At 40.5% G+C, this 24,214-nt stretch overlaps 1 protein-coding gene across 1 annotated transcript; it reads left to right on the forward strand.

Moving 5' to 3' along the window:
- Window positions 1–2,417: 2,417 nt before the first annotated feature.
- Window positions 2,418–14,585, forward strand: LOC124616666 (piggyBac transposable element-derived protein 4-like). The gene is made up of 4 exons (XM_047144996.1): window positions 2,418–2,532; window positions 2,636–4,029; window positions 10,078–10,298; window positions 14,486–14,585. The coding sequence occupies exons 1-4, from the start codon at window positions 2,418–2,420 to the stop codon at window positions 14,583–14,585; spliced, it is 1,830 nt and encodes a 609-aa protein (XP_047000952.1).
- Window positions 14,586–24,214: the final 9,629 nt, after the last annotated feature.

Raw genomic sequence — 24,214 nt, forward strand, 5'->3', positions numbered from 1 at the left:
GAAGAGCTCTGCTGTAAATACTGAGCAATGTGCCGGAAGTCAGTACCAAAAAATGTTGGTTGACGTTGAAGGCACACCTGACACCATGGTCAGTCCAAGAGCCTTCAGTGTACACAAAGATACTGTTGCAAAAATCCATGCATAGGTCGTGAAACTGAAGGCGAGCCTGAAGGTCAAGGTGAAGATGGGCTGCCGCATGAAGCCAAGATGGTGAAGGGTTCACACCCATCGAAAAAGCTGCAGGGAGCATGAAGTCGGAGGACCAAGATAGTTTTGTATAAAGCGGGAGCCTCAGGAATTTTGTAGTTTCAATGAATGGAAGAGCAACAGGCCTAAGACGTCCGGTGGCTGCACGAAAAGCATTATTCGACACATTGGCATTGCTGTCAGGCTTCCTCAGAGCCATAATCCGTTGGTAGCAGGCACCCACTGCAGTAGTAGCCCTCGGGTGGCCTGAGCAAGGTATGTCACTGATAGTTCCTGTCCCTCTCTATCTCTTCCATGTCCGAACAACATTGCTACGGTTCACTCCACGATGTCTGGACATTACCCTTGCTGAGAGCCCTTCTTGGCAAAGTGTAATAATGCAGATGCAATCGAACTGCAGTAAGGATCATCTAGGCATTGTTGAACTACAGACAACATGCCCTGGATTCCTCATGTCGACAGCAGAAGAAAGCCGACACTTCTGTAGGACCTCATGGAGCAGGATCCTCTTGCCTCTGTGCCCTGTAGCAGTGAGTTTTCGCAGACTGACACTTGGCAGCTGCCGAGGTGACACCCCTTCCTATTGTCCTCATCGTGACTGTCCTCCAATGGAACTTTTGCAGACTTTGATCCAACAAAGAGGATTTATGACTGCTTTTAGAATCGCAGCTTCTACTTGTACTCTGCCTTCAGGAAACAAAATTGCATCCTCACGACTGCTTTGAGCTTTTGTATTTCTTCCTGGTCTGTTTTGACCTTCCGCTCGAGGTTGGCATTCTGTCTCATGAAGGAGTCATGCTGCTCATATGGGATGACATTCATAGTCAACCCATCCATCTCCCTGACTACCTGTCATCAAGCTGTTGCAGTCTGTCTTTTCCTTCCTCACTTGAACTTTTCCCTTTCTACCATTTACATCCCTCAATCATTTGATGTCACCAGGTTCGACTTCCTCCAGCTTATTGGACAGCTTCCTCGCCGATTTCTGCTGCTTGGGGACTTTAATGCACACCATCCCATTTGGGGCTCTTCCAGAACCTATCCGAGAGGTGCCCTCTTCGCTGCCATTCTTAATCAACTTAACCTTTTCATCTTTAACACAGAAGCACCCATGTTGCTTTCAGACTCGTCGCACTCCTATTCCCATTTGGACCTTTCCTTCTTCACTGCCCGTCCTGCACATCATCTTGAACGGTCCGTTCTTTCTGGCACCTACTCGAGCGACCATTTCCTGTGTGCTATCCATTTGCTGACTCCTACCCCACCTTCGTGCACATCGAAATGGCAGCACACCAAGGCTGACTGGAGACTTTACCCCGCCCTGGCGACCTTCAACGAACATGATTTCCACAGTTGTCACAGGTGGAATTTCTTACAAACATTATCCTTACCGTCGCAGAACATTCCATTCCTCACACTTCCTCTTTACCATGCTGTGTCCCAATCCTTTGGTGGACTGAAGCCTGCTGCGATGGAATTCGCATTCTTCAGGATAACCAAAAAGGTAACTGAACTTCATTCACTAGTTCTTTTAACAGTTTCACCCCCCTCTTCCATCGTGTGCACCAACTTCCGATGGTTCTCTGGGAGCAAGATCCATTCCCCAATTTTCATCCTGACAGTAGCAGACAGTATCATCGTGTACCATATTGCTATCTCCAACACCTTGGGTCGCCATTTTGCAGAAATTTTGAGCTCCTCCCACTATCATCCTGCCTACCTCTATTGGAAATGGGCAGAGAAGACTCAGGCAATACCCTTCTCTTCTCAGAATCGTGTGTGTTACTATGCTGCCTTTACTATGAGGAAGCTAGCTCACGTTCTCACTTCATCTCAATCCTCTGCCCTGGACCAGACACTGTTAATTTTCAAATGTTGCAGCACCTTTCTCTTGTGGGCAAGCACTTTTTGCTTAATACGTACAACCGGACCTGGGCAAGGGGCATGTTATTAACACTCTAAGCGCCAAGCCCGTAAAATTTACGGGCCTGGGATCGCGCGAAAATCACCAAGCCCGTAAAATTTACGGGCCGCTACATTTAATTTCATTCAAAACACTGCAACGTTATTTCTACGGGTTTGGCCAGCGCTATACGTTTTTCAGATGTTTATTAACAAAATGCGTCCATAGATGTCACGGCAGCGCTGTAATTCATGTTAAAACTTATCTTTGCGTTCTCAGTCTGTATATCATTCTGTTGTTTGTCATCATGTTTCGGCGCGGTTTATCAGACGCAGAAATTGCGGATTTGATCAATCATAGCGACACTCTGGATAATGTAGAGAGTGATTCAGACGATTCTGAATGCAATGGTGTGTTTGAAGGTACGTATTTCCGAATTTTCCACGTAATTGTGCAGTACGCACATATCTGTTGAACATGTGTAAACGATGTATGTAGTTACACATAATGTGATATTCTTTTTAGAAGACGAGATTGATGACAGTTTGTCTTCAGATGAAGACGAGAATGATGTTGAAGGTGTTGCTTCAAATCCAGCAGCTGTGCCGTATCCGAAAGACAGTGAGTGGACTGCAGTTGACACCTACCGACCTCTGCCTGTCAACACGACACCCAGGCAGATACTAGTGGATATTGATGAGTCGAGTTCTGTACTGGATTGCAGTAAAGTGTTCCTTACTGACAGTGACGTAAATGAACTCAAGAGACAGACAAATTTGTATGCATCACAGACAATACAGAAGAAAAGAAGAGGAAATAATCTGAAGCCCCATTCAGTTTTGAGTTCGTGGAAGCCAGTGACTATAAGTGAGATGAGGCGTTTCTTGGGTATTATTTTCCACATGTGTGTTTCGAAAAAGCCCAAAATTGCGGACCATTGGAGCACTAATCCTGTTCTTAGTTGTAACTTTTGTCCCCATGTCATGAGCCGTTTGCGTTTCACTCAGATACTGTCATGCTTGCATCTTGTTGACAATTCAAATCAGAAAAAACCAGGCGAAGATGGATTTCATCCACTTTACAAAGTTTTGCCATATTATAATAATTTGAAGGAGCGATGTATCCAGGCATATCGTCCCTCAGAAAAAGTGACAATTGATGAAGGAATTTGCCCATTTCGAGGTCGTGTGAGTTTCCGTGTTTACATGCAAAATAAGCCTCATAAGTATGGACTGAAAGTATATGCTGTTGCTGAAGCCAGTAGTGGCTATGTTGTAAATTTTGAAGTTTATGCTGGTAAGCATATTGTTGACAATTCTTCGTCTGCGGTTATTTTGCGATTGTTGTCTGACAGCAGCTTGCTGAACAAAGGCCACACTGTGTATTTAGATCGATTTTATTCCAGTCCAGAGCTATTTCAGCAACTGGCAGAGAAAGGCACTGGAGCTGTTGGTACTGTGAACAAATCCAGGAAAGGATTGCCTAAAGATTTAGTATCTGCTAAGCTGAAAAAGGGCGAAATGTCTTTTCGGCGTAAAGATAATGTATTGGCAATGAAGTGGAAAGATAAGAGAGATGTGTATACATTGTCTACAAGGCATCAAGCAACATTTGGTACGCATACTAAGAGAAATGGGTCTGTAGTATTGAAACCACTTCAGGTACTTGATTACAACCTCAATAAAATTGGAGTGGATATTGGAGACCAACGCCTGCAGTACAATCCGTTCCAGCACAGAACTGTGAAATGGTGGCGAAAATTATATTTCCATTTGCTGCTTATGGGAGTATCAAATGCATTTTGGCTGTACAATGCAGTGCACAGGAAGAAAATTACAATAACAGACTTTATAACAGTGCTTGCAGTTCAGCTTGTTGAAGACGACACACTTGAATTCATTCCAAGAAATGAAGGAACTGTAGGTCGGCTAACAAAGAGACATTTTTTGCAGCACATACCTGCAACTACTAAGAAGTATGCTGCTCGTGTGTGTCACGTGTGCAGTTCCAGGAGCAAGAAACAGAGTGGCAAGGCTTCTCGCAAAGAGACACGATACGAATGTGAACAGTGTGGCGTTGCACTCTGCCTGGAACCTTGCTTTAAAATTTTCCACACTAAAAAACAATATGATTCTGTGTGAAATTTATATGTAATACTGTATACTATCAGAAACATGTAATGTAGTGCCACAATTTTGGTTAAAAATAAATCACAATTGTATTCCCTTATTCGTATGACTTTTTCTAAATTCTTAAAACATCTAAGTGATTTCTATAACTGTACCTTAAAGCTGTGCATTGTAAAGTAGTTTCTTTCACTCAGAATTAAAGTAGAAATGTGCAGCTTCAAGATGGTACCAAATTTGCCACAATCCAAACAGTAGATTTGATGCAGTAATTTTTTTAATATTGGTAAAATTGCCCGGTTTCTAGGGACGGGTGCATAAAATAGGCCTGGTACAGAGAGTGTTAAGCCACTGTTGTGCAGCCACTGTTATACCCACACCTAAGCCCGGTAAGGACAAACAACTTCCTTCTGGCTATCACCCACTTTGTTTACCCATGTCATGAATGGTTTTCTGTGGAAATCCCAGACTGGCTGTGTTTTTCAATTTGGAGAAAGCCTACGACATTTGTTGGGGACTAGTATCGTTTGTACTCTCTACACATGGCGCCCACTTCCTGTCTTATCATTTGTTAATGTGACCTTCCATTTTCTGTAGTTAAAGTACAACTCAATCCATGCAAGGGGAAGACTTTTAATGCCATACTGTTTTAGCTTCCCCTCACAGAATTTTTTAATCTAAACAGTCAAAGGCTTTGGCAAGATGACAGAGGGGTTAATTTCCACTATTTAATTCTACTGGAATTGAATTTGTGAGATATTATGTTGGATTCTCAGTATAGAAGCCTTTAGAGAAGTCGAACTGTGTTGTTAAAAAGTTATTCTCTGAATGGTGGTTCACCATTCTAAGTGGATTTAGGTTGAAATACTATGCAGATGAAGAGGCTTACAAAGGCTGGAATAGGCTGGTGAGATGCACCAAACCAGTAGCTGGATGAAGACCACAACAGCAGACTTCAACTCAGTTTATTGATTGAAATCCAGCTCTTGCCGAAATTAGGTCTCTGTCTCTCTCTCTCACTCTCTCTCTCTCTCTCTCTCTCTCTGACACACACACACACACACACACACACACACACACACACACACACACACTCTTCCTTCTAGCTACCACTCCATCTCTCTTACCAGTGTGTTCGCAAGGTGATGGGACATATGATTCATGCCCGGATGATATGGTGGCTCGAGTCTCACAATTTTTGATGAATGCACAGTGTGGCTTTCAACACGGCATTCTGCAGTGGACCGTCTCATTATTTTGCCCATCCATGTCATGAATGGTTTTCTGCAGAAATCCCATATTGTCGCTGTGTTTTTCGATTTGTGAGAAGGCCTATGACACCTGCTAGAGAGCTAGTACCCTCCATACTCTTCACATGTGGGGCTTCCATGGCCACCTACCCTGTTTCCTTCAGACATTTTTAAAAGACTGAGTTTTCGAGGTGCATGAAGGGTCTGCCTTGTCGGACACCTTTATCCAGGAAAATGGTGTGTCTCAGGGTTCCATTCTGAGTGTCATTCTCTTTGCTATCACCATTAACCCTATAATGGCATGTCTTCCACTGGGCATCTCCGGCTCCCTTTTTTTTGACGATTTTGCCTTCTATTGCAGTTCTCTATGAACCTGTCTCACTTAGTGGCATCTTCAGCAATGTCTTGATTGTCTTTACTCCTGGAGCATTAACAATGGCTTTCGCTTTTCCACTGACAAAACTGTCTGTATGAATCCCACGAATGCTGACTGCAAATTTGTATGTCCGTCTGGTTATTTGACCTGTTGTGCTGCCATTCACAAACAGCATTCCAGGAGGTGTTTTCCTACAGGATAACACTTGCTCACATACTGCTGTTGTAAGCCAACATGCTATAGTGTGTCAACATATTGCCTTGGCTTGCTCGATAACCAGCTCTACCTCCAATCGAGCACATATTGGACGTCATCTGATGACAGCTTCAACCCATCCACAAACATCATTAACTGTCCTTATATTGGCCAACCAAGTGCAACAGGCATGGAACTACATCCCACAAACACACACACATGACACATGTACAACAGCGTATCAGCATTTACATTTACATTTGCAGTGGCTTATCTCACACTCACATTGATCTCTGATCCTGCAACGTTAATCACTTTACATACATTGTCTCAACAAATATATTCCTGGTATTTCATTACTCTACATTAATTATTTTTGGGTGTTGCAAATTTTTCCGTCAGTGTACCTGGCCTTTCTTTAACCATCCCTGGTGCAATGCAGAATTCACTTCCCAGTAGCGAGAAAATGCCGTTTTTCCAGTTTTTAAATCAGATAAATTGCCTCTTCAAACGGACAGCTGTCGTGCAGATTGTTTACTCAGTGTCCTGCAAGTTACTTGAACATATGGTTAGTCGAAGGCTGGATTGTGTCCTTGAATCCCCGGATCTTTTGGCTTCGATCCAGGGTGCTTTTCGCCAAGGGCGCTCTACTGAAGATAATTTAGTCCACTTGAAGTGTGCTATCTGAACAGCTTTTGCTCAGCATCAGTTCCTTGTTGCAGTTTTCATTGATCTGCGTGTATATCTTATGATACCACATGGTGCCATAACGTCCTTTCCACCTTAAAGGAGTGGGGCCTCCATGGCCCACTCCTGATTTTTATCCAGAACTTTCTTCCATGTCACACTTTTTGGGTACAGGTTGGTGCCTCCTGTAGCATCCCCCCCTGCAGGAGAAGGGGCTTGCACAAGGTTCTGTTTTGAGTGCCACTCTCCTTTTTGTGGCTATCAATGATCTGGCGGCAGCTGCATGGCATATGGTGTCCCCATCTTTCCTGTTCATCCACGACGGCTATTGCTGGAGGCAGAATGCAGGGAGCAATACACCAAGCACAATCCTGGGCTTTCACTCATAGCATCCATTTTTTGCCTGCCATGACCTATGTTATGCATTTCTGTCATTGTGTTTTTTAGGACCGGTCTTAGATGCCTAGTTGACATGGGTTCCCCGTCTTTGTCAACTAAAGCAGACATGTAGGTCACACCTGAATGCTCTTCTATGCCTCAGCGACACTGACCACGGTGTGGTCCACTCTACTTTGATATGGCTGTATGCAGCATTGGTGAAGTCACACCTAGATTACAGGAATCTCTCATATGACTTTTCATCAGCTTCGACATTACGTCTGGATTCGATACACTATTGTGGGGTAAGACTGGTAACAGGTGCCTTTGGACTAGGCAGCAGTTCCACTATTGTGGGTTCTGCACCATCAAAAATTGATGGCAGCTGCTCACCCATAGTACCCTAACTGTCATTTCCTCTTTCCAGATACGAGATCTACCTCCCAAATCGGCAACACAGATCTGGGGTTAAGATCACCAAGTTAGAGTCTTGGTCCAGCACACAGTTTTAATCTGCCAGGAAGTTTCATATCAGTGCACACTATGCTGCAGAGTGAAAATCTCATTCTAGAAAAAGCTTTATCTATAATTCTCTTTACGTATTGGCTATTTTCTTCACATATGGGGGACATGGTCTCATCTGGAAAGTGAAAGCAAGCCTGTAAAAGAAAAGGGGGGGGGGGGGGGCAGTTCTCAATTCTTGAGCAGTGACCCTCTTGTTTTTTTTTTTTTTTTTAACCTTTGCAATTTGGGTGAGTTTATGTTCAATCCTTGCACCCAATTTACTCTTTCATCTACCTACTTTTTTTCTCGCCAAGCAGAACGATGTTTATGCCCATTGCTTAATACCTGTTTGTATAACTTACAATGCTGGTATTTATGAATTTTTTAGCATTTGACTCCGGAAAGACCATTTTTCTTTGTAGTGAGGTCTTGCCAACAGCAAATTTTCTGGATGGAAAGTCGCTCAATCTGCTCATATACTTTAAAATTTAAAAGTAAATCTAGCAATGCTAGAATGTATACAAAATACTGATATACCCATTTTCAAGTTGTTGTTTAAAGATTCGCGACTTTTAAAACTTACGTAGATTATGTTTTTGATGATAGAACTTTACATAAGAAGTTATTAAGAACATTGTGCATATCACATGATGAACAATTGAATGACTAAAGCAATGTTATCAACCCTCATTCATTGACACATGTAATAAATTCATCAAAACAGTGAAGTTCAGAGCTGTTATAAAAATTTCTGAAATTAAAAGTATACATTGCCTAATGAATGTATTATTTTGATGTGAAAGAACACAATAATTATTATTTTTGGAATGTAATAATTCACTATGGCTTCATTTTAATTCTAATAAGTTTCGCACTGTAACGAAACATTGTCTAAATTCCTCTCTCTCTCTCTCTCTCTCTCTCTCTCTCTCTCTCTTTCTCTCTCTCTCTCCCTCTCATTTGTAATAACTTACCGCTGTTATTTTTTATTGGTATTGCAGTCATTACATTAAAATTGGCTATATTGATTCTGCAATTTATACTATTATGTTATTGCTAAGAATTGATTTAAAGAATAAACGTATATATTTATTTGTAAGATATTGTAAATTTATACCACTGGAACTCTTTCAAAATATTTGATTGCGTAATACTGCCAATAAATACAATGACTTTCTTTCATCTGTTTATAATTGTAATAGATGTTGGACACTTTGACTCCAAGTATGTTATACAGAAACGCAGTGATTTTTTACAAAAGGCAAAACTATGTGTTCGAAGAATTGTGGAGAGGAGGGTACGTGATGTATTTTAAGTAGGTTATAAAGAGTAACTATAACAACAAAAACAATAAATTATTGATAAATTTATTTAATTGAATAGATAAAAAATCTACTCACCAAGTGGCAGCAGAACATACACATAAAAGACAGTGGCTCTTCCAGACAGAAGCGTTGAAGGGGAAGGAAGAAGGGTAAAGGAAAAGGCCTGGAGAGTTCCATGAAAAGGTGTAGATTTTGGGAAAGTCACACAGAACTGCGGATCAGGCGAGAAATAGAAACGACACATGTCATATACCAGCTATTATGTAAACACTGTTCAGCTTTCTGCATCTGCATGACTACCACCAAATTATCAGTTAGGATAAATGGGCATAGGCGTAGTGTATATACTGGGAACTCGCAATATCCTGTTGCAGAGCATGCTCTTCAACATGGCATACGTGACCTCGGCACTTGTTTCACCACACATGCCACCTGTATTCATCCGCCAGACACCAGTTTCTCAGAACTCCGCAGGTGGGAACTAGCACTAAAACATGTCCTTGGTTCTCACCACCCACCTCACCTTAATTTACGTTAATTTCTCCTGTCTCAGCTATTCTTCACTGTAATTACTCTTTGCTTCACTCCGTTTTAGCTTTCTACATCTTTCATTGTCTTTCCCGTCTGTTTTCACTGCCCCCTCCCACAGCTGTTGCATACAATACACTTAGCTTCTCACTCTTATTAACTCATGTACAGTTTTAGTAGTAATCTCTGTCTTGCATATTACCCTGTCTTCCACCTTTAAGCTCTCAGGTTTCCGAATCTTGCCCGATGCACTCCCCAACAATTAGTCTCTCCTTCTCATCCTGTACGGTAAGTCACCCATGACCCATGTTTCTGGGTAACTTTACCAAAATCTACCCCTTTTTTTAGACCTCTCCAGTCCTTTTCCTTCACCCTTCTTGCTTCCCCTGCAACCCTTCAGCCTGAAGAAGGAGTCACTGGCTCCAAACGCTTGCCTATCACAACAGTGTTTTATGTGTGTGTTCTGCCATTGCTTGGTGAGTAGATTTTTTATCTATCGAATTAAATGATTTTATAAAGAGTACCTGTGTGTGATGTTTTTATTGGTATACAACTTGTTATAAACAAAACTTATTTTTATCATTTAATATGTTTCCAGACATTTACCAGTGGTAAAGATGAAATTGGGTTGATTGTACTTGGTTCTGACAAGACACAGAATCCACTTGGTTACCCAAATGTGAGTGTGGAATTTCCTCTTGCACTGCCTACATGGCAGATGATATCCTTTGTGGAGAAAGCTTTACATGAAAGTGAAATAAAAACAGATTGGATAGATGGTGTTGTTGTTGGCATGCAAGTCTTGAAAGATGAGCTAGAGTAAGTATTTAAAGCTGTCTGTTTCATGGCATTCCTGGAACATGTTCCAGAATGTGTGTTACACAAATCACAGTGACATAGTTGTGACTTTATAAACTTGAATCAATATGTTTTTGTAATGAAAAAGAAACAGAAGGCACAATACCTGCGGAAATAGGAAATTTTTTTGTGTGATTTTACTGTATGATGTTTTTTACAGTTTTTCAGTTCAATAATTAAGGAGGTATTGATACAAGGCTTTGCCAAAAACCCATCTGTCACCTACAATTCCAGCCCTGTCACTGGCATTCCGTACCCCACAATATGACTGGGCCACTATGAAAGCAGCCACATCATTGTCAAATTCACTGAAACTACTGCATAGCAATTTGCTTGAGTATGGCTGCAGTTGTGGTCTTCTGTTTGGTTTAAGCACTGCATCAATACCTTCTCTTTATAGCACTCAGAGGTCGCGATCTGCGACTGTTTTTACAAGTGGCAAGAGAACTTTTCCTCTAGTTGCTTGTTTTGTCACTGAAAGATGCAAATATTTTAGAATGTAGTGCCCTATGTATATCTGTTAGAATAGCCACAAGGTCTGAAAGTTATTTTCAAATGATTGAGCTCTTCTACAGAGTATTGAAATTCACAGATACTTCCAACCTGGTCCACCAATGTCTTACATACTCCTCTTCCTCCATGGATTGTTTCCAGCATTTGGAGATGAAACATTAGGAAGCAAAACGTGCCTTATAACCAAAATCGAATGAACATATAATTAAATTAAACAAAGATGTAATGTTGCACTCTCAGGTAAGACTGATCTTGAATGCAAAGCAAAAGTGGAAATTAAATGTACGCTGCAACATTCATCTCAGTTTTTGTTATTGAAATTATTCACAGTGCCATAGGGAGAACTGAGTTTATGTGTTTTATAGAGTCAGATACACACTGTGGCACAGGGTGCTGTCCGTTATTCTCCTGACTATGATGTCCAGGAATGGTAGTCTTCCTTCTTCTTTGGTCTCCATAGTGAATTTGATTTTGTGGCGTGTGGAGTTCAGATGTACAAAGAAGTCAAGAAGTTTGTCTCTTCCATGAGGCCAGATGACAAGTGTGTTATCCACATAACAGAAGAAGAAGAAGAAGATGGATTTCCATTTGGATGACATCAGGGCCTCTTCCTCGAAGTGCACCGTAAACATATTCACAATCTCTGGTCAGAGTGGGCTGCCTATTGCGACTCCATCTGTTAGCGGGAGGGGGGTGTGCCACGAGTCAGTGAAGTGGGAAAGTTGACCAAGTAATATGCGTGACGTGTCATACCTCGACCGATATTGAGAACAGAATAAAAAATTCAGAGGCATTACTTTTCAGCACTCCCATGCATATTCTGTATGCAAGAAAGCCGGTTTCTCATTCAGAAATTCTATTTCAGTGTTGGTTGTGTACACAAAGACCGTGTTAAGCATAATGGAAGAAGGAGAAATGTTTATCAGCATTCCAGATTTGGCAGTGGCAGGCTCATGGTCTGGTGAGACTCTGGTTTATTGTTTCACTATATTGCTGCTTGCATTGCTCAGAATCTCATTTTGTGCGAACATAGATTTGGTAGGTTCAGGAGGGCCATGCTAAATGCCTTGCAGGGCCTCCGTAGTGCCATCCAACTAGCACCTGAGAGGGCAGACAAGTGTTCGCTCATGCGTACATGATCCTCCAGTGAAGTTGTGTACATTTAGTCAGGAAGTGGGCTTGTATACAGTGAGACAAGTATCCACACATACAATGTGATGGCATCTGGAGCAGCACAGACTGTCAAGCCATTAATGCAGCTCTAGAGAGAGTTGAACTGACAGCGGTGCAACTGACAACAATGCCAGACAAAGGAATGGCACTGTGTCATTGTATCAGATGAGTCTCGGTTCTGCAACATCGTCACAATTGATGTACTTGTGTGTGGAGGCTCTGATGCCAACAGACCTGGCCAGATTGTACCTGTCATTCACATGCAGGTCCAGCATGTGATGTGATGGTATGGGGTGCAACTGGATACATGTCACAACCTCTGGTTCACATAGCCAGTAATTTGGACAGCAGCCATTGCATTTGTGTTTTGTTAAGGCCTATCGCTGTACCCTATTTTCAAGGGCTCCGTGATGTTATCTTTTAACAAGATAATGCAAGACGTTACATCACCTGATCTGTACTGAGCTACCTCGATACAGAGAGTGTTCCACTGTTGCCGTATCCAGCATTTTCTTCAAATCTGTCACCTGTGGAGAACGTCTGTTCATAGGATGCCAAGAGATGGGTATGCCACCAGTCGCCAGCCACCAGTCACCAGCCACTACAGTTGGAGAACTCTGACATATGACATACAGTTGAGTAGCATGAAATGATGTACCCACGGCTGTAATCCAACCTCGATTTGATATCCAGTGTGATGAGAGCTGTTCTGCTGTTCCAGTTTCAATACTGAAATTCATATATTATTTTTATGCTGTCCTAACCAGACTGGACTGTGGTGTCATACAGCATAAAATATCTTACAATGTGTTGAATCAGTGATGAGAAGTGTAGAACAGCCAGCAGGGGAAAGATGTTGACAATGAGACAGCTTTTATGTAGAACAGCAGTACAGTGTTTCACAGTGCATAATGCTTCCGCAGATTGAGAACAAAATGTGTGGTTTGCTTTCATCCATTTTCGCAAACATAGCCTTGAAAAATAATGTTGACATTACTGTGCATTTCACTCTGAGGCATATTGCACTCTGAGAATGTTCATCGAATTCAGTTACTTTGTATTATATTTCAGCAACAGTGACATAATAGCAAATTGGACTGTATGAGTTTTTATGGATTATTTTTCCAGAGACACACTACCATTTCTTCAGATTTATTTAATTTGGGTATAAATCCTTTCCAGCATATATGCTGTACACAAAATGTTGAACATAAAATGTAGCTATCTGCTGATTTAACATCTTGCTGAGTATACCAGTACAATGTTTTGTTGTAACAAATAGTTCAATGTATTTTACACACTTATAAACTTATTTATACAGTTATAGTAATTTATACTATTACATTAATGTTGTACCTTAATGTTCTGGAAGATGATATTATAAGGAACGTCATACTTTTCCTGGATGATAGAGTTGTCTATAATGAATTATTGCCTGAAAAAAATCTGCACAAATTTGAGTCAGATCATAACATTTCAAATTGCTCCAAAGATAGGCAACTGAGTTTAAGTTTTCAGAAATGTAAATTGGAGCACATCACAAAACAAATGAAAGACAGTATTGTATGACTACATTATCAAATAATCACAGTTTTAATTGGTCAACTCATACAAATATCTGGATGAAATGAAATGGTGACATAGACTCACTTGTAGGCAAAGCAGAATGCAGACTTCAATTCATTGGTAAGATACTGGAAAATGCAATCAGTCTATAGAGGACATTGCTTACAAAATACTTGTGTGGCCCATTCTAGAATATTGCTTAAGTACGACCCATAACAAATAAGGCTAATGGCAGACATTGAATGTATACAAAATAGTGTAGCATGATTGATCATAGATTTATTTGATGCATGGGAGAGCATCAAGAAGCTACTAAAAATTGGAAATGCCAGACAAGTGAAGATAGACACCAAATATATGACAAAACCCAACTTATGAAATTTCAGGAACCTGTATTAAGCGAGGTATTTAGGGATTATACAATAACTACATATGTATCACTCCTATAGGGACCATGAAGGCAAGATTAATTACAGCATGCACAGAACCATTTAAAGAATCATTCTTCCCACACTCCACATGAGCATTGAATGGAGATAAACCATAATGTGTGGTACAACAATGTACTTTGTCGGACAAACCCACAGTGGTTTATACAGTGTGCATGGAGACATGGAATGAGTTGACAGTAGCTGGGTAATGGTTCATATTGATTCCCATTTCCCTGTTGCAGTAGGTGATCTTATGCCTCTAATTATTTTTTCATTGCTATCTTAACTTGCATTCTCCAATTCAGTTTATTAACCCTTCTTATCTCTTTGTATTAGGGCAAATGTACAGTTAACTTTTAAGGAATTTGTATTTTCAATTTATCAACTGGAGTTTTGTTTCATATGCAGCAACAATGTTACAAATTATTTGTTTCAGTTTCTTTAGAATAATTTGCTGTTTCACAGGTGCCTTGAAGAAAATAAAAGATCTCGAAAGTGTCTTAATGACAACCGATGGCCTCATGTTGACAAGACAGCTGGTTGCCTTGCAGAGGGCAGGGCTTGACGGTCTGAACATCAGCTTAGACACACTGCAGTCCCAACGCTACAACCAGATCATGAGGAGGAAAGGCTGGAAGCGTGTCATGGCTGGCATAGATCTAGCCTTGCAACTTGAATACGAACCTGTGAAGGTATTACTAGTGCAGCTGTCATCGCATGCAGACTTTCATAAACAAAAGATATAAATCTGTTGTTAAGAATATCAATACAAGAATCACCATTTTAAAGCAGTACGCCCTCACCCTAACCCCCATCCCCGCTCCCACCCTCACCGCTGTCTCCACACTGCAGCTGTAAGTGAAGGAAGGTATATTAAGACAGAAGAAGTAAATTTTAGCTGACGATGCTAACAGTTTCGTAGTTTATACAACATAAAAAAGTATGGCTTGCAAGTTTACCAATTATTGTCAACATGAGGCCTACGGTTGTCATTAAGACACTTTTGAGATCTTTTATTTTCTTCAAGGCACCTGTGAAACAGGAAATTATTCTAAAGGAACTGAAACAAATAATTTGTAATTGGTATCTTATATTTTCCTCCCAAGAGAGCATTATGAAACTCAAGATCTTTACAGTTTCTCTTTTTTTCTTTTGTGTCTTTAGTTTAAAATAAGTATCCTCTATTGTGGTGCCATTTTGAAAAAAATACTCGATTGTTTGGAAAAATTATTCTTAATTCTATAGTCACACTTTTGTTGTATCTAAGTACTACTGGTTTCAGTAGCAAGTACCAGCATCAGTTCATCTTATTATCAAAAATTTCTTTGCAAAATAAAAGCTGACCATCGTGGCCAAGCGGTTCTAGGCACTTCAGTCCGGAACCATGCTGCTGCTACGGCTCGCAGGTTCGAATCCTGCCTCAGGCAGGGATGTCCTTAGGTTAGTTAGGTTTAAGTAGTTCTAAGTTTGGGGGACTGATGACCTCAGATGTTAAGTCCCATAGTGCTTAGAGCCATTTGAACCATTTTGCAAAATAAAAAGCTTCTGTACAACTGCAAACTAGACATACCATTTTCAGGGTGCAGTTCACATCTATTGAAAGCACAACAGTGACCTTTACTTTTAGTAGATAAGACACCTACTGGGGTAAGTGACTTGATGACTGCACACAAGAAGTTGTCATTTATTCCATATGTAGCTACCATGTAGACTCACTTTTTTCGTATTTGTTTGTCCTTACTCTTCCAAAAGGTTAAACCTTGTCTCTGCAGCCACAGCTTCCTCTCTTCAGCAGTTGTCTTCATCTCCATGTGTGAAGAAAATCCCATTCATTGATCACATTGTTTAAGTAGGATGTTCTCAGTCATCCCCTTGTTTTCTTACCTACGATCTTGCCTTCAGAAATGTTTTTTAAAAGATTATCGTCTCCAGTTAAGTGTCCAGTGTATTTTGCTTTGCCCTGGCCTATAACTTTCAGTGGTTTTTTCTTCTCTCCTATTTCCTTTAATTTTTCTGTCAATGCAGCTAGTTCTTGTACTTCTCCTCCAGAACCACATTTCAGCAGGTTTGAGGCGAGCTTCCTTTGGCTTTTCTAATGTACAGATTTTGCATCTGTGTGTCAGAACACTCCACACAAAGGTCTTTACAAATATTTTGTTAATGTGGAAGCTGATATGTTTATTCAGTTGCAGCTTCTTCTTATTTTGGAAGGAATTCTTCACCTGTGCTATTCTTTTCTTGAATGCCTTGAAATATTGATTGTTTTCTTGCAAAAAGCTACTGAGATATTGAATTTCAGTTGCTTTCTTGAGTTGCTCATTGCCTGTTCTTGTGTCAGTCCTACCTCCACCTCCTTTCTTGTCTGTAGCCATAACTTTTGTCTTCTTTGTATTCATTTTTAGCTTTAGTTTTACCATTTCTAGATTTAAGGCCTGAAACATTTTATTTAGTTCCTACTTTGATTTACTATTGTGATGTCATCAATCTGCAGTGTATATGCATGCAATTAAGTTTCCATATCAACATCATGCTCCAAAAACCACCTAACTGTGTGTGGCAGGGGGTACGTCTCATGCCACCAACTGATCCCATCTGCCTTGTTCCACTTGTGAACAGTGCTTGAGAAGAATGACTGTCAGTACACTTCTGTATTATCTCTAACTTCTCAAATTTTCTTCACGTGATCATTTCGTGAATTGTATATGAGAGAAACTATTATGTTGTCAGACACTTCTCGGAAACTACTCTCTCGAAATTTGGGTAGTAAATCTTTCCGTGATGCACAACTGCACTCTTATGGCATCTACCACTGGAGTTGCTGAGCATCTCTGTAATGATCTCACAGTGACTAAATGATCCTGTGACAAAACACTCCGCACTTCGTTGGATCTTCTTTCTCTCTTCTGTCAGTCCTACTGGGTAAGGACACAGGGGTAATTTACATTCACTTAAGATTCTTCCTGTGGATGTTAGTCTGGCATCTGCTTTTCTATTGCAGTTTTATGTGGTCATTCCACTTTAAGGTTGCTCTGGATAGTTACTTCTAGATATTTTATGGTAGATTCTGTTTCCAGCAATTTGTCATTAATAGTGTAGTTGTACAGTATTGGATTTCTTTTCCTGTGTGTGTGTGTGTGTGTGTGTGTGTGTGTGTGTGTGTGTGAGTGATATGTTACATTTATTTATGTGCAGGGTCAACTGCCAGAGCCTGCATCATTCACCAATCCTCTGCAGGTCATTGTGCAAATTGATACTGCCTTCTGTTGTTGCTACTTTCTGATGGACAAGTGAGAGTACCTGTGAACAATATTAAGGAGCCTCTGACACTTTCTACTGGATCATTTATATTCATTGTAAATGTAATGGTCCTATCACATTTCCTTGGAGTATTCCAGAAATTACCTTTTGATTCTTGTCATCTTTTCTTTGTTGTTGTTATTACTTCCTTGATGAAAATATTAAGGAAGTAAGGTGATAGAAGGCACCCGTCTCTCACTGCCCTTCTGGTTTTCCTTCTTTCATATCCGGTTCAGTACTCTGACTTTTGTATATACTCAAAATTAATCATCTGTCCTTCCACTTTGGACATTACTTTAAGGAATGATGATATAATGGTAATCTGTTTAATAAACAGTATTTTAACGATACACTTTGCTTTCCAATCATATAGTGGCTTGATGATGGAATTTGATACTGAAATTAGTAATCATTAGACAAAATAAAAGTGAAGCTATAATAAAAAAAAGTAATATTTTGGATCATGTCAGTTGTTGTTCCAAACAACAGCATGTCAGGAATAGGTTCAAATGGCTCTGAGCACTATGCAAGTTAACTTCTGAGGTCATCAGTCACCTAGAACTTAGAACTAATTAAACCTAACTAACCTAAGGACATCACACACATCCATGCCCGAGGCAGGATTCGAACCTGCGAACGTAGCGGTCACTCAGTTCCAGACTGTAGCGCCTAGAACCACACGGCCACTCCGGCTGTCCAGGAATAGGTACTAAATTATTTGTCCGCTGATGACTTCACAGCTTAGAACACTAAAACGCAAATGTTAATTGTTTGTTATGTGCCCTGGTAGAGTTCACAACTGTTTACAGCTCACGATTGGTTGTTGGAGATTGGGCGTTACTCACATAGTGTATTTAGTGCACAGTGCAGAAAAAGGCAGTGTCCAGAAAAAAAAAACAAGTGTAAAGGAAAAAGTTTCATGACAGGATGTTGTGTCACCATACTTGGAAGACAATTATAGCCAAAGACAGAAATTTAAAAGAAACTGGCTCATTTGAGCTGCGGAGACCTAGTCGAGGATTCTCAGTAGATAATTGTTAGCACAGTAGAATTTATAAAGAGACAATGTCAGTTCATGTGAGGGAAGGTTGATTGGTAAGTACCTATCAGCTTTCTCATAAAACTCACAATTTGAAGAATACACATCAAGGAAAAGGTAGAAGTCCAACAGTGTCAAATCTAGACAATAATATCGATCATCCAGCAGTTTTGCAAAATCCCCAGTTGTACTTACTTTACTTACTTACTTACTTACTTACTAACTTACTCAGATTTGCTGTGTACCATACAAGGAACTGGTTTCACAGAGTTCACTCGATCAGCTGCCAAGTTCTCACCTTCCTCCAAGTTTGTGTCCATGCATTGAAGATTCATTGCAAAAGTTCCAGGTGTTAAAAGGTCTTCCTGTACATCTGTATCTGTCCATTGATTTCCACAACAGTGTTGATTTTGGGATTCTTCCACCTTACATGCGTAGAACATAACCTGCAATCTTCAGTCTTCTTTCAACAATAATTACGTGCAGGCTGTGTAGACCTCGTATTCTCAGCACTTCATCGTTTGTAACTTGGTTGGGTTAACATCTTCAGAATTCATCTCTAGCATTGTTGGTGAAAAATATGGAGACTGTGTGCTGATTTTACTGATATTTTCCAAGTCTCACGCATATAAATGATAAAGGAGTACAGTCAAAGCTTTGTTGACATATTACAGACCTAATTACCATATGGACTGATTTTCCAGTTCTGCTGGTGATTTCTGCATCTGTGACCTCATTATTACATATAAAGCTACCGAGATATGGCAATCTGTCAACATCTTGTAGTATCTTCTATTGCACTGTAATCAGGGAAGAGACGAGTAATTTCCACTTACTTTGCACATTCTGTTTGTGCAATTGAAAGGATACCAAATAAATTAAAAGGGTGGTGCACAAAATATGTCAAAACTCAGCTGCAGAAGCAATGAAAAAAAGCATGTCAAAATTTAAAAGAATGCAAAATCTCCAAGATTAGCGATGTTTTACTGAAGCTCGAAACTTAGGGTGGGTTTCAGTGCAAGATGTGTTTAATAGTTCCCATAGTGAAACTTCATTTTGAAATCTGGAAGAAAATCCAAAGAGGTTCTGGTTGCATGTGTAGTACACCAATGGCAAGACACAACCAATACCCTCACTGCTCAATAGCTGTGGTAATGTTACTGATGACAGTGCTACTAAGGCAGGGTTACTAAACACGGATTTCTGAAATTTCTTCACCAAAGACAACAAAGTAAATATTGCAGTATTCAAATCAAGAACAACTGCAACTGTGAGTAACTTAGTAGTAGCTCTCCTCAGTGTAATAAAGCAGTTATGTTTCTTTCAGAGAATGCTGATACAATAGCTCCTTTAGAAATCATATATAGCTGCTCATTTGATAAAGATCCATACCTAGAGACTGAAAAGTTGCACAGGTCACACCAATGCTCAAGAAAGAAAAGAGGAGTAATCTATTAAATAACAGACTCATATCACTAATGTTGATTTGCATTAGGATTTTGGAACATATATTGTGTTTGAATATTATGAATTATCTCAAAGATAATGATTCATTGATAAATAGCCAAGATAGATTCAGAAATATCGACCTTTTAAAACACAGCTAGCTCTTTAGTCACACAAAGTAATAAGTGCTGTCGACTGGGGATCTCAAATTTATTCCATATTTGTAGATTTCCAGAAGACTTTTTGAAACAGTTCCTCACAAGCATTTTCTAATCATATTGTGTGCCTATGGCGTATTGTCTCAGTTGTGCAACTGGATGTGTGGTTTCCTGTCAGAAAGGTCACAGTTCATAGTAATTGATGGAAAATCATCAAGTAAAACAGAAGTGATATCTGAAATTCCCCAAGGAAGTGTTATAGACCACCTGCTGTTGCCGATCTACATTAACAATTTAAGAGAGAATCTGAGCAGTCCTCTTAGATGATGCTATCATTTACAGTCTTGCAAATCATTTACTGTCTTGTAAAGTGATCAGATGATCAAAATGAACTGCAAAATGATTTAGGCTACGTATCCATATGATGCAAAAAGTGGTAACTGACCTTAAATAATAAAAATTGTTATGTCATCCGCATGAGTAGTAAAAGGCATCTACTAAATTTTGGTTACATGATAATTCACGCAGATCTAAAGGCTGTGAAGTCTACTGAATACTTAGGAATTACATTTACAAATAACTTAAATTGGAATGCTCACATAGATAATGCGGTGGGAAAGCAAACAAAAGACTGTGATTTAATAGTAAAACATTTAGAAGATTAGGATTACTAAAGAGACTATCTACAACTATACTTGTCTGTCCTCTTTTGGAGTATTCTGCATGGTGTGGGATCCTTACCAGATAGGACTGACAGAGGACATCATTTAAAAGTTCAAAGAAGGGCAGCTCATTTTGTATTATTGGCAAACAGGAAAGTGCACGCCACAGATATCGCATGTGAATTGGGGTAGCAGTCATTAAAGCAAAAGCAATTTGCTGGAGCAGGTTCTTAAAATTTCAATCATCAACTTTCTCCTCCGAATGTGAAAATATTTTGTTAGAGCCCACTTACATAGGGAGAAATGATCATTGTAATAAAATAGAGAAATCAGAGCTTGTACGGAAATATTGTAGTGTTTGTTTTTCCTCAAATGCTGTAGGGGAGTGGAATGGTAGATAAAGAGGTTGAGGGTGGTTCTCTGAACCCTCTGCCAGCATTTAATTGTGAATTACAGACTAGTCATGCAGATATAGATTATGTAGATAGGCTTTCAATATTGTGCACTGATTCTCTAATTTTATACATTGCTCAAATACTTTCGTGGCGCTTTGGAGTGACCCCTTTAAAATAACACTTTACCAGTGTTCTTAATATGTATTTTGGTAACCAGGTTGATAAGAAGTTACAACAATACTCTCTTATTACTCCCCAGTTTTGGGTTTTGTTAATGAACAAAATCGCCACAGTGTTCCATAACAATTACGGGCTGAAGTTTCCTGCTGATGGAACCAATATGATTTTCTGTGTTTCTGAGCATACAGGTTGTGTACGCTGTTTGGAGTCTGGTGTATGCTGAATCAAATGTTTTTATTGTTGTGATCTTCCATCTGAAGATTGGTTTCATGGAGTTGACCATGCTAGCCTATCCTGTGTGACCCTCTTCACCTCTGCATAACTACTGCAGCGTACAATAACTTGAACTTGCTTACTGCAGTCAGTTTTTGGTCTCCTACAGTTGTTACCCCCATTATATTCACAGAGGACCACATATTGTGGAAATTGCATATTGTAATGTAGGATGCAATAATAACGTACGGAAAGTTTCTGTTGAAAATTACGAATTATTTAGGAATAAAGGAGATGGCTCACCAAAAGGCAGAAGCACTGTCTCATCGATAGGCACATGAACAAAAGATATGTAGAATGAGATTTTCACTGTGCGGTGGAGTGTGCACTGATATGAAAATTTCCTGGCAGATTAAAACTGTGTGCCGGACCAAGAGTCGAACTTGGGACCTTTGCCTTTCATGGGCAAGTGCTCTACCATCTGAGCTATCCATGCACGACTCACAACCCGTACTCACAGCTTTACTTCCACCAGTACCTCGTCTTCTACATTCCAAACTAAAAGGTACGTTGCTTGGCGAGCTTACAGAATGCACTTTCTTTTTCTAGCTGTAGGGAAAACATGCGCACGAGCACACACACACACACACACACACACACACACACACACACACACTCACACACACACACTCACATGCGCATGCACGTCTCCTTATTTTGTGGTCGCTCAACTGCCAGCTCTTTACTGGCCCACGGTGAGTGTTCTGGAGTGAGGTGGGGCTTTAGAGTGGGGTAGGATGGGGTGGGTTGAGGCAATGTGAGGGATGGAGAGAGATGGGAGGGGTTTGGAGGGAAGCATTTAGTGGCTCGTGGGAGAGTGGGGAACCATCTGTGGGCTAGCTAGGGGTGCAGGTAGAGGGGTCAGGTGACAGACAGCTGGGTACTCATAGACTAGGGTGTGACGTGAGATAACAGCACACAACTAGCTGATTGCGAGGGGGGGGGGGAGAGGGGGGGGGAGGGGCGTGTGTGTGTGTGGGGGGGGGGGGGGAGGGGGATGGGAGTTAACTTGGATTTAGACCAGGAAGCAAAGGATGTGCTGTAAGTATGGCTACAAAAGTTGAGTATTCTTAAATAAGATCAGCTGGTGCCAATGTATTGGAAAGTAACTGACACACAAAGTGCAATTGTGGCTCCTTTTTCTTTATGAATTTTAAATAGTCTGCAGAGCAAATTGAATTAGGAGGATCAGGCATTTGTGTGGGTCTAGGAAAGTAAATTGTAGGGCCAGATAAAAGGCGCGCAAGACAGGAGGGGTACTACTGCTCATCACTGCTGTATCGTGCTACTAGTACGTGTCTGTGTGAGTGCACCGAGAGTGGTGTTGCCGTACTTGCGTCTTTAAATTGGTCACCGACTGATCATTGCAGGCTGGCTGCTGGAGGCCGTCTCAGGGAGCCAAGCGTGCCGTGCGGTCCCTGCCATGCCATCTGCTGGCGACTTGCACATATGTAAGTGTGGAACAGTGCTGACTGACTCGCTGTGTGATTCTAGTTTGTAATGTGCACATCAGCGTTCTGTGTCTTGTTGAGTCCTTAGAGGCATATTGTTCGGAGGTTATTATTAAAGCCATATTTGTGCGACTTGGATCACACTTCAGTATTACTTGGTTAGTACATCACCACAAACATAAGGACCGGGGATGTACATGCTTTGACAGTTTGCTACGTCTCTTTCTTCTAGGACTGACATGGTAGCTGCCTTGCATTTCTTAATGACTCTGACCTTGTCAACCACAAACCGAATCGTAGTACAGTCATGATTTCCCTGAAGAGATTACATGACAGCAGAGACTTGTAAAATTGTGTTACCCATTTCTCTAGCCAGTGAAGATTCAATCTATACCTTCAGATACAGTGTCATGTAGGAGTAGAACAGCAAGAAATACGTAGCTCCTCTAACAGTAATGACAGTTTATCACCTCCCAACACTACATGTGCCAATGTTTCAGTGCATTTTTGAATATGTTTGTTGACAGATTCATCAACACAAGAAAAATTTATGATCTCAGTAGCATCTTATTTCTTAACTTATACTTTACTATTCATCAGAATCTTCATCGCTGCTCTTTGATTCGTCAGAGCTCCCTGCTGTACTTTGCTTTATTTCATAGTCAGAATTAGTTGAAATACCACCTATCGTATTTACTCAAATCCAAGCCGCACTCAAACCTGAAAAATGAGACTCGAAATAAAGGAAGGAAAAAAAAAAATTCCCGAATCTAAGCCGCACCTGAAATTTGAGACTCGAAGTTCAAGGGGAGAGAAAAGTTTTAGGCCGCACCTCCAAATCAAAACAAAGTCAGTCCATTGTAATATGAGACACAATTTAGTTCGAGTGAATGACGATACAGCTACAGTAGTTTGGTTCGAGTCGTAAGCGTAGCACTTAAGCTTTACCAGGTAGCCATTGCTATGCGTCAGGCGCTCCGTCCGTATTTATACTGGTACCCTTCCTTTTTCACGTGCTTCATCTGGTTTGAATCGATTGCTTATTTTGCTTTGATCTGATAAGTGCCATTTTCCTTGTTATAGGCGTTTATGTCACTCTAAGCTGAAAATGCATTACTGTACTGTGTCATGCATTGTTTGTTGCATTCTGATAGTGCGTGTTTGCAGCCTTTCGTCGCTCGCGGCATGGCTTGCTTTTGTGCACGCTACCGCCGCTTACAATTAAAAAAAAAAAAGAGAGAGAGAGGGAGAGAAATTGTCTCATTAGCGTAACAATGGCAAGAGACTACTATT

The sequence above is a fragment of the Schistocerca americana genome, chromosome 5, assembly GCF_021461395.2.
Source record: "Schistocerca americana isolate TAMUIC-IGC-003095 chromosome 5, iqSchAmer2.1, whole genome shotgun sequence".
NCBI lineage: Eukaryota > Metazoa > Arthropoda > Insecta > Orthoptera > Acrididae > Schistocerca > Schistocerca americana.

Excerpts from the sequence above, each read along its gene's own strand:
- LOC124616666 (XM_047144996.1), top strand. The coding sequence starts at position 2,418 with ATGTTTCGGCGCGGTTTATCAGACGCAGAAATTGCGGATTTGATCAAT. Across the intron at positions 2,533-2,635 it reads ATGCAATGGTGTGTTTGAAG|AAGACGAGATTGATGACAGT; the intron begins GTACGTATTTCC and ends TATTCTTTTTAG. Across the intron at positions 10,299-14,485 it reads GTCTTGAAAGATGAGCTAGA|GTGCCTTGAAGAAAATAAAA; the intron begins GTAAGTATTTAA and ends GCTGTTTCACAG.